The following is an 11,965-nucleotide window of genomic DNA, read 5'->3' on the forward strand; positions in this document are numbered from 1 at the left end:
ATATCACAGCACATTCTGCCCGCTTTCAAGACCTAAATAGTCAAAGATTTTAACTATCTTAAATATAAAAGTCCATCTTTTGTCAAGTTGGTCGTACTTTCAAGCTTAATATTTAGATTTCAAAATTCCATTGAACTCGTTCTGAGCTCATGGGAAGTTGCAACATACGTTACTAAGACAGTTGCTTCAATTACAGCTGTTAGACCAGCCAGATAATAGGTACAAATTCGTATATCCTAAAAAAAAAAAACTTGTTTTAAGAAACAATGTTGATTTTTTTCATAGTTTCTTAAATTCACGTTAATTTGACTATTTTTCTCCTCCGTACAAATTGCATTGTTTCAATAACAAATTATTTTTTAGTTAATAAAGAGGCTTGCCATCTGACTTGAGCAAGAGGCCTGTTGTCATACAGTTCTCCAGATATTAGTATAGATGTTTGCAAACACGGTTCACTCAGGTGGCATGAGACTTGAAATTACATGTTGTTGCTAAACCGTCTGTCATCCCCAGCAAGGTTGCCTCAGGAGCCATTCTATTAGAGGCAAAACTGCTACTGAGGCACTCTTAATAATATCAAACTTGCAGAAATTTGCAAAGCACCTCCCTGGTGGTTAGATAACAATGTGTGCAAACACTGCTGTTTGGGTATTGGTGCTAGAGAAGATGGTAACGCATGCTGATCAGTCGTTAATAACACCTCTCTCATTTCCTCAATAGTTCACCACCAAAAGACTCTTGCTTGTTTGATTCTATTTCCACTTGACTTAACTTTTCAAATTTGTGAAGAGGATCCTTTCAAATGACCCTACCTCAGGTTACCACGGAAGGGCATCATATTACATGGAAATCCCAAGGCCCTAGGGGTTGAATTGGGCATGATATATGGGAAACAAGAGCCTCTTCTTTTTTTAATTTTACAGAAACAGTTCCAAACTTTTTAATTAAAAAACAATCATCCGTGAACGGTTAATGAGAGATTCGAGCTGCTAATGGCTGGAAGCGAAGGGAAGGGGTTTCCATGCTGCGAATCTGAGGGAGCAACAGAGAGCTAAAAGAGAAACAAGCCTTCGTACTGTGGGGCCTTCTACCTTGAAATATTGAAAAAGCATGCAATGGGTTGAACTGCAAGTGTAATGGCTGCTTGGGAGTCAGTGTAGGCCTTCACTGATCTGGTCACTTGAAGGTTCATGGTGACAGATTTATTATTTTTGGGAGGTAATAAGGGATGTTCCAGTTGAGGTATAGAATACATCCTTTCAACGGACACATATACAAAAAGTTTCCAAATGGTACTGTTTGACTGCATATTGCTAAAATATACATTTTGAAAGCACTTATTTTATCTTGAACATTAAGGGCTGAATTTCTTTCATTATATGGATAGTAGGGTGGAGAAAACTCAGCTGGTGCATTCTGTTCTGTATTTAGATTTTCACCTGCAAAACCTGGAGGACTTTCACCTGCTCACTTAAATCTATTTTGTAGCAGGCAACCTGATAATGTGTGTTAATACAGTTTTACAACAATGATTTCCATTCTCTCAGTGATTTATGTCACAGGCTGGGGACTTGCAGCACTACAGATATGCAAGTCACTATTCCCCATGACGCCAAACAGGTTCCACTTTTCTGACTCTCTTGCTAGACACACAGACATCTGCAGTGATTGTGGTAAGCAGTTCTGCGCTCATAAAGTAAAAGAGTGCATTTCCCACTGATTAGTTCAACCTGCATTTAATATTCTTTTAGGGTGTGTGTTATTTTATATGTAGTTAACTGAAAGTGAAACAAAAAAGTTACAGAATATTTTGTTCTTTTTAGCCATGTCTTTGACCCCACCACAACACTCATTGACCCTTCCCCAATTACAGTCAGGATCACAGTTTCCCATACTGTGTTTATGCATTTCAACTGCTGGCAGGGCCCCATTGGGAATTTCAGATTTCCTAAAAAACATTATTTTTTTTAACAATGAGGGATGGATCCTCCTAGGAGGATCAGTGAGAGTAATGGTGTTCTACCAATGAATAACAAATGTGGGCAATTTTGAGGAGCTTCATATGCAACTGTTCCTGACGACACTTTTGGAAATCATGTTCGTAGCATCCTGTTTCTGAAGAAAATGGCACTGGTTGAGCTGCGCTTTTAGGACCTTTCACACCATCATCTGAACAGTTTATTCTAGTTCAATAATGCCACAACTACTACTCATGTGCAATATGCTAGCAAGAATGTAATGCCACAGAGGGCATCAAAAAGAATAACATCATATACCAGTGCCTTCTTCACAGTTTACCCTTCGGACTTCATTCTTATTCATCTGTTGAAAGGCTGAAGAAACAAGCCAATAAAATGATAAATCAATATAACCTTCACAACAGAGAGAATGTTTGCCCTAGACGTGTATGTCTTTACAATTAGTACCCTAAAGAAGCAGCTCTTAACAGTCTTGAGTTCTGTAGACCCCACAGAGTAATTACAGAAATTTGGGGACCCTGTGTGTCATTACTGGAAGCCGCGGACCCCCGGGCATAAACAATTTCTATGATATGAACCTCAAACAGTACAAAAAAAGATAAATACAAGTATCTACCAAACAAATGTTCAAATATTTAAATACTTTATAATCATTCACATTTTCAGTGTTGCTTCTTTATTTGTATATATTTTATTAATTTTAATTGATTATTTTTAATATTATTTAATTCTGCAAAACAGACGCAGACCTTCTGAGTAGGCCTCGTGGATCACCAGGGGTCCTTGGTCCACAGGTTAAGAACCACTGCACTAAAGCCAGGTATTATTTACTCCAGGCTCTTGGCTCCTTGGTGGATATGCCAAATAACACCTATGTCCTTGCCTTCCAGAACTCACAAAAAAAGTCACTTTTCCCACACCACAATATTTTTTACATTTGTTTAGGACCTGTGCAGGTTATAGATGTATTCATTTCACATCTGGTTTGATTAATAACTAACCTCTGTACAAACAGTATCAAATGCCTATACTTCAAATTAAGTTATACATGAATGCATTCGGCTAGTAATCATATGCGTATTTTGAAATAAATGCACACATTTTCCATCACAGAGCCCTGTTGTTGTTTCCTCTGACCACACACCATTTCCAACAGCAACAACTCGCTATATAACCAGGTAGATGTAACATTTCCCTGAATATAAAAACAAAACAGTATTACGCAGTGCTTAAAACGTGCCAGTGCCCAAAGCCCTCCTCTTATAAACACACAGGTGCTGCATTTAAATGTGCAAGCACAGAATACTGAGGCAGCATAATCCTGAAGCCATCTCGGGCCTCTTCAATCCATTTACAGCCACTCCCTGCCCCTCAGCTCACTCTGGCAGCTTTCTGCTTTCTCCCTTTGGGACACTTTTTCGTTTTTCGCTTTCTCCGTCGTTCCCATCTGTGTCTTTTGCTCGCAGCAAATGCTTGAGGCAGAAGATTAAGCCCCGGCCCTCAAAATAAGTGCCGGTGCTCAGCACCGGAAACAACAAGCACAAATTAAGCATTGGTATTATGTGAGATACAGTTTCTTCATTGTTCCTTCTGCATACTACATCCTACCCCTCATCTAATAATCTCCTCCCTAACTTAACTGAAGAGTTGAAGGTAAAACCCTGCCACCTTTGCTATGTTGGCTGCTTGGGTGAACCTCACATCTACTGGCAGAAAGACAGAACTTCCAGTCAAATGCCCTCCTATTGCTGCCCGGGATGAGGATGTTGGAGCACTAACGGTTTGAAGGGCAAACCTCATCAAACCCACGTATGCATTTTGGCCAAGAATACACAACTAGCAATTAAAAGCAAAAGAGCACCATACTGCCAGGAAGTGACAAAGACTTCAGGTGGTGATCTCCTAGAGACAACAGATCTCTGGAGAGGCAACCTCTGTAGACCGCACCTATAAGAGAACATCACTCTACTGTACCCAATTTTTTAGTGGGTGGCACCAGTACAGCCACGGTATTTGGAGGAGACCAATACGGTAGGACACAAGAGCTGCTTTTTTACCTTCAGTAAACACTAAATCAGCAGTCTTTGTATGTAGCGGAGGAAAAGCAGTGCATCCCTCCCTCATAGAGGACACTGCATCACTTTCAGTCCTTTTGCTAGGAAAGCATCACACAGAGATGAGCAAATTAAGCACACCTCAGCCTTGAGATAGAGGATGGGTCTGAATATACCACTAGCAAACAAAAATCCTCCACCAAACGAGAGAAGATAATGAAACACTTACAACAAGACCACAACCTTGTAAGATCCACCACCAACATGCATACGTAATAAAGGAATGGGCCCACCTCGATTACCTCCATGCGGTCCAGAGTGGTGCGGCTGCTGCGGATGCTGTTGCTGTAGGCCCTGAAGCTGCTCTGTTCAGACAAGGGGCCGTAGCGTTGTGCCAGGAGCTGTGCCCGCAGCTTCAGGTACTGCCTACGGACCAGTGGGTCATAGCCAGCCTTGGCATTCTCCCGCAGGAGCTGGCTGCGTCGCCGGATGTACTGCGTGCGAAATTGCGGGTAGTTTGGAGTGCGGTAGGCGTTGTATCTGCAGGAACAGGGATAGATGAAAGAAACAACTAACAGCATGAATCACTGGGATCTCTTGAGGAGCCCAAGAAGAATAACTTGAAGGCAAAGCATCAGCTGTGCGACTAAAATTCTGTCAAGGGCACTGTCCTGCATACATTGCAGATCTAGACGTTTGTGTGTGCCAAGTGATGGTCAAAGGAACCAGATTGAGCAATAGAAACTAAAGTCCTCCATGCATCCTCCGTATAGGTACAGCCTACACAGCAACAGGGCAGCCTTCCTCACACACAGCAAACACAGACAACCAAAGGCAGAAGAATAAGCTTCTTGCAGAAAGAACAAAAACAGTATAGGTTATAAAACACACATGTAGGAAAAGCATCTGAAAAGGCATCTGTAGCAGCAGCCACTCACTGACACAGAAAATGTATGTCAAACCCAGCAGTGACGAGCCTCTATTACAAAAAAAACATACTGAAGCAGCACAATAAGCTTCTTTCACAAACATAAAGAAGAGAACAAGAAAGCAGCAGTGGCAGACATACACATACAGGCATGCACAAGTGTACCCAACGGTACAGCCCGAGCAGTAACCTCCCCTCAAAGAGAAACTCACTAACAAGCTAAGAACGAGCCTTGTATAAAGTAATCTAGAGGGCAGGGGAGGCGACAACCCTTTTATAAAACACCCAGTGCCACCTTACGGGTATGTAGAGGCACACTATTACTAGTGAGTCATTGTGGCACATAGAGAGATCAAGAGAGAACTCAACATAAGCTGTGTATTGTTTGCAGAGCTTTAGTTACTCTCAAACACAAGGCCTGATCTGTATGCTTGGGACTAGAGATTGGCCACTAAGCAGAAACGTTTAGCGGCTAGAATGGAGTGATCAATTATGGTTCAGCATTGAGAAGCAGCAAGTGTAGGTTCTTTAATCAACTATTTGTTGGCTAATAATTCTATCGACAGGACACGATTTTAAGATTAAGTAATTTCTTGATGAGGCGGAAATAGTGCATGGATACCAATATACAGGGAGTGCAGAATTATTAGGCAAATGAGTATTTTGACCACATCATCCTCTTTATGCATGTTGTCTTACTCCAAGCTGTATAGGCTCGAAAGCCTACTACCAATTAAGCATATTAGGTGATGTGCATCTCTGTAATGAGAAGGGGTGTGGTCTAATGACATCAACACCCTATATCAGGTGTGCATAATTATTAGGCAACTTCCTTTCCTTTGGCAAAATGGGTCAAAAGAAGGACTTGACAGGCTCAGAAAAGTCAAAAATAGTGAGATATCTTGCAGAGGGATGCAGCACTCTTAAAATTGCAAAGCTTCTGAAGCGTGATCATCGAACAATCAAGCGTTTCATTCAAAATAGTCAACAGGGTCGCAAGAAGCGTGTGGAAAAACCAAGGCGCAAAATAACTGCCCATGAACTGAGAAAAGTCAAGCGTGCAGCTGCCACAATGCCACTTGCCACCAGTTTGGCCATATTTCAGAGCTGCAACATCACTGGAGTGCCCAAAAGCACAAGGTGTGCAATACTCAGAGACATGGCTGAGGTAAGAAAGGCTGAAAGACGACCACCACTGAACAAGACACACAAGCTGAAACGTCAAGACTGGGCCAAGAAATATCTCAAGACTGATTTTTCTAAGGTTTTATGGACTGATGAAATGAGAGTGAGTCTTGATGGGCCAGATGGATGGGCCCGTGGCTGGATTGGTAAAGGGCAGAGAGCTCCAGTCCGACTCAGACGCCAGCAAGGTGGAGGTGGAGTACTGGTTTGGGCTGGTATCATCAAAGATGAGCTTGTGGGGCCTTTTCGGGTTGAGGATGGAGTCAAGCTCAACTCCCAGTCCTACTGCCAGTTCCTGGAAGACACCTTCTTCAAGCAGTGGTACAGGAAGAAGTCTGCATCCTTCAAGAAAAACATGATTTTCATGCAGGACAATGCTCCATCACACGCGTCCAAGTACTCCACAGCGTGGCTGGCAAGAAAGGGTATAAAAGAAGGAAATCTAATGACATGGCCTCCTTGTTCACCTGATCTGAACCCCATTGAGAACCTGTGGTCCATCATCAAATGTGAGATTTACAAGGAGGGAAAACAGTACACCTCTCTGAACAGTGTCTGGGAGGCTGTGGTTGCTGCTGCACGCAATGTTGATGGTGAACAGATCAAAACACTGACAGAATCCATGGATGGCAGGCTTTTGAGTGTCCTTGCAAAGAAAGGTGGCTATATTGGTCACTGATTTGTTTTTGTTTTGTTTTTGAATGTCAGAAATGTATATTTGTGAATGTTGAGATGTTATATTGGTTTCACTGGTAATAATAAATAATTGAAATGGGTATATATATTTTTTTGTTAAGTTGCCTAATAATTATGCACAGTAACAGTCACCTGCACACACAGATATCCCCCTAACATAGCTAAAACTAAAAACAAACTAAAAACTACTTCCAAAAATATTCAGCTTTGATATTAATGAGTTTTTTGGGTTCATTGAGAACATGGTTGTTGTTCAATAATAAAATTAATCCTCAAAAATACAACTTGCCTAATAATTCTGCACTCCCTGTACTTCAAGAAGGAACACCTTGACTCTTTGCAAACCCTTCTCCATCCAGACTGCCATTCTATTTCTGCTTTCCTCTTACCTTGCATCCACAGCCAGCACCTGCTGCCACACTGCGGCCATCCCCAGGCTCCACAGCCACCTTCTCCTCCTTTTCAGTGCTTCAGCGTACACGTGGGGCCTGGTATATGTGCAACACAATGGACATGGTGGTAAGGTACAACAGCCAAGACATCCTCAAGTACACTAAATGTAATGGCTCAACAACCTCTGTCAAGAAAACAGCAACAGAACAGTAGACTGTGTAGTTGGGGATCACATCATCACCAGCAGAGGGACCTTTCAAAGTAGCGCTTACAGGTACCCAGTCAATCCTAGCAGAGCAATAGGTATGCCTTTACCAAGATGTCGCAGAATTGTGGGGAGAAAAAACTCAATACTACAAACATTTACACAAAAACAAAATAAATACACCACAAATATCAAATCATTGAAAAAGAATTGTTATATTATTCAGTTAATGCAAATTCATTGTATCAAAAAGACAAGACAAATCACTATGTCTATAATCTATCTGATCATGAAAATTGTTTCCCACATAACATTTTCAGCAGTAAAATGCACCTATAATATTCATTACATGTACATCATAATTACATCTCCAACGTTCATAGCATGTACATCACATATGGATTATAGTTGCCATAATTGATCCATCAACGAGACGTAGCTGAAGTTGCCATCCATTGCAATTGCCAACTCGTGTTTTGCAGAATATCTGCTTCTTCAGGGCAAAATCCATTCAAAAACAAAACAACATAACCGTCTTAACTCATAAAGTAAATGCTTCACAATCCACAACAAGACTCATAAACCGTAACTGATAACTCATAAAGGGCCCATACTCTTGTTCATCTACTCAAAAACTGCATCACAAAGGAACTGTGCATATCCATTGCCATATGTAACATCTTCAATGATCTAGTGAAATTAATCCTGAAAAATGGAGACTAGCATTGCTGCACAAACCTCCAAAGTGAGTTCAGCCAACTTTACCAAGAACAGAACCTAAGAGAGCCATCAATTAGTGTAGTTCCTAAATGCTTCCAACTAAAGATGGGCATAGAGGTATGTGGCCAATCTAAGTATTACAAATGTGCTTCTTATCTGAGCCGCACCTTGAGGTGCGTCACCAATCACAGTGGCCCTTAGAAACATTTGTCCAATGATGGCTTGCCTACATTTCCAGAACAGCATCTACAAGAGCAAAGCCAATGGACTGTACACCTGGGTATGCATGGGGAATCCATATGCTTCTAGAGGTGCAGACAGTCTGGACTGCAGTGCTTAGATGTTACTTTTTTCAGGTGTCAGAATTGTCTGCGGTTTGGAAGTAGTCATATATATTTTCTCAAAAGCTCAACATATGTGAGATTTGTCCAATCACCTTCCTTGCTGTAACCTTATATGATCCCTACTCAACTGATACTCTTGTCCAATCCCTTTACCCACCAAAACCATGAAAAATCTCATATTGATAGAGCCTCTTGTCCATTACTTTCCTCCCTGAAGCGTCCTAAATCCCTTAGCCACCAGCACTCTTGTCCAATCACCTCCTCAACCAGGCCCTTGGCAGGCCATCCCAGTCTGACATGTAGAAGTTCACGGGGAAGAGAAGCGAGGGGTTTCTTCTTGCTTGGCTAATAGTGTCCAGTGCATATATGATTAAGATATTTTAAAGTTCAAAACAGTATATTTCTTTATAAAGGGGCAATTGCAACTCATTTGAGTATAATAAACGATACCATTGTATTGTGTGACAGTTGTTAGAAGTGATTCTAATCATGAACTTTCATGCCCCTCAGCCACTGCCATGATAACGATGCTACTCGTGATCTAAGAGGGAAGTCAGTTGCTCATGCCCTCTTTATTTGTGACCTAGGGTGTCACTATAGATTAAGTAACATAGACTGAGTACAAATTATAGTATCAACCAACGCCTCAGCAACCACCAGATCCTCGACAACACAGAGTCCAGATTCAGGCCCAGCCACAGTACAGAAACAGCACTCATTGCTTCCACAGGCAGCTGCATGATCCTTGACAGAAGACACAGCTGCCTCATTGTCCTGGACTTCTCTGCAGCATAGGACATGTCTCACGACCCATCCTCTTCAGGTGCCTGCACAAGATTGCCATCCAAAGTCCCAGTGTCCGCTGGATCTGCTGTATTCTGGCCAAAGTCATCTGAGCACACAATATAAATATCCTCTTCTACGCAGACAACACACAACTCATACTCTTCATCTCAGACAAGACCCCCAATACAAGAAACAAGTTCACTGCCTTCATGACTGAAGTGGCTAACTGGATGAAAGCCAACTGTCTCAAGCTCAACACCAAGACACAAGTAGTGATTTGGGAAAAACACCTCACTTGGGGCTCCAACTGGTGGCCGGCCAAACTCAGACCCATACTCAGAACCCATGCCAGGAATCTCGAAATATTCATCAACAGCAAACTGGCTGTCACTGCATCTTGCTTCCACACCCTGTAGATGCTGAGAAGGATATTTCAATGGCTCCACGCACCACTAGAAAAACTGTCACTCATACCCTAGTCACCAGCAAGTTGGACTATGGGAACACCCTCTGCATAGGGATTAAAAAGCAACTCACTAGATGGCTACAAACCATCTGGAACTTTGTAGTCAGACTCATCCTCAACCTCCCACACATAACTCACATCACACCACCATCTCAGGGAACGTACGGGCTCCTGATACACAAATGCACTCAACTCAAACTCCTCACACGCACATTCAAGGCACTATACAACTCAGGTCTCACTAAACTGAGCAGTTGTGTCTCCTCCCACCAACCACCCAGACACCTCCGCTCCACAAGACTCCCACTCAGACATATTCCACGCATATACAGAACCACATTAGGAGGACAGGCAGTCTCTTGCATTGTTCCTAAAGAGTGGACTCCCACCCCACATCAGAGCCTCCCCGTTACCTTCAATTCCCAAAGGACAACTAAATAAAAAAAATACCAATATTCTACTCTCTGTTACCAGGTCATAGCTGAACACATTTACATCCAATCTACAGCTTTACCCACCAGAACACCCAAATCAACTGTGATATCACCGAGATACTTTTACTGACAACACAGATATCCCAAACATCCCATGCCATTTCTTTAACTACTTAATAAAATATAATTCATAACTATGCCACTTTCTGTAACCAGATTAGAAGGCTGTTCACAAATACTTATACCCTTAGCTGAAATAATATTGTCTCCGTTTTAGTGTCTGTGAGTTTATTCTCTCAACAAAAACGTTTACTTCAATATCATGATATTAGATCGCTCTAAAATGACTGTGCTTCTCAGTGATCGGATAGACAGATCTAGTTTGAGGGCTCCGCCTCAGTAACATACGCAAACTGAACCTAAAATCTCTATTAACAAAATCTTCCTGATGGGTTTAATAATAATAAAGATGGCTAGTAACTGTATACAGTAAATCTAAAGTGGTCCTGCTATAATATAACAGATGCCAAAATAGTTATGAAATAAGGAATATTAGCCAAAAACTATCCCGTTCTAGTCTTTCATGTCTGTGTGGCTTACTATTTCATTCTATCTTCTTTATTTGTGTCTTAGAAACAAAAAAGGTAAACATTCCCATCTCAAGTGTACACCCTCATTGTGCAAATACTGTGTGCATAAATGTGTCTGGCTAGTGTTTGTATAATAATGTGATCCTACCAGAGTAGCTGCTAGCCTCTAAAACAGAATGCTTTTCAATAAAGGACAATGACAAATGTAGGGCTGCCCCACATTCTAATGAGACACCTACTGAGAAGTATTGACAGCCACGGCACATATGTAACATGTATGTTAATGGGACCTAACAAATTGCTTTTCTACTGTCTTGTTTCACGATTGCCGGTCCTTTTAATGTTGATTGTATCAACTCATTTTGCTCTGCCTGCTCTAAATTATCCATTATCCCACTGTAGTCGGATAAAAATAAAATAGCCCTGCAAAACCTCACTGGAATGTTTCCAAATGATCAGCAGAGATGGAGCTTACATTATACTGTAACAGGTTTTATGGAGCGCTTACTACCCCAGACGAGGCGTTTAAACGCCTGTTCACTACTTACACGGACGGGCCGCACATTCAACCTCATATTCGCCGTCCGTAGGAGCTCCTTTAACGGGTGTCATCTGTCCGTGATTCCAGCACTTCCGGGTCGCATCACAACCAAACCCACGGATGACACATTCTGGGAGTACCCTGCAAGGGGGCGGTACTGTTGCTGTGTTACGTAATCCAAGGTCGGAGAACTCCAGCCAATACTAGCGCGCCAAACAGAATTCTGAAGTGCGGATTGGCTAACTTACTGTCACATGACTTTGTTGGATCCCGCCTCACACAGTGGACGGGCGCCGCCCATCTTGGATTGGGCGGGGCTTAGTTACCTACTGCGACAGTCACGGGACGGGTTGTGATGGTAGCCTATTTGGTAGCGACAGTTATGGCTAGGCTGCTGACCTCCTGCATAGAAAGAAAGGGGGAGAGGAGCAAAGTGGGAAGCTGCCAAGTTACCCAGGTCCAAGTGTGATGTGCTGCTCCAGTCCAGTTTTTTTACTCTGAAATCTGGACATGTAGTCCTGTTTTATAATGGACTAAACAAACTGCAAGTCCCAGAATTCAAAGGATAAAAACATGACCTGGAGCAGGACCTCAGCATGGACCTGGAAAACTTGACAGGGCTGTAAAGTGAGAATGAACCTGGT

At 42.1% G+C, this 11,965-nt stretch overlaps 1 protein-coding gene across 2 annotated transcripts in view; it reads right to left on the reverse strand.

Annotated features, from left to right (window-relative positions):
• Positions 1–11,467, reverse strand: part of WDR13 (WD repeat domain 13) — a 71,471-nt gene extending 60,004 nt beyond the window's left edge. The window contains exons 1-3 of one of the 2 annotated variants that reach the window (XM_069209571.1): positions 11,329–11,467; positions 7,232–7,330; positions 4,336–4,573 (exon numbers count right to left, since the gene is read on the reverse strand). In XM_069209571.1, the coding sequence (XP_069065672.1) occupies positions 4,336–4,573; positions 7,232–7,330; positions 11,329–11,345 (354 nt within the window). In that variant the 5' untranslated portion in view covers positions 11,346–11,467. Of the gene's footprint in view, positions 1–4,326; positions 4,574–7,231; positions 7,331–11,328 lie in introns of both variants that reach the window. The other variant, XM_069209570.1, reaches the window with a different exon arrangement.
• Positions 11,468–11,965: the final 498 nt, after the last annotated feature.

This window comes from Pleurodeles waltl, chromosome 10 (genome assembly GCF_031143425.1).
Source record: "Pleurodeles waltl isolate 20211129_DDA chromosome 10, aPleWal1.hap1.20221129, whole genome shotgun sequence".
NCBI classification, from domain to species: Eukaryota; Metazoa; Chordata; class Amphibia; order Caudata; family Salamandridae; genus Pleurodeles; species Pleurodeles waltl.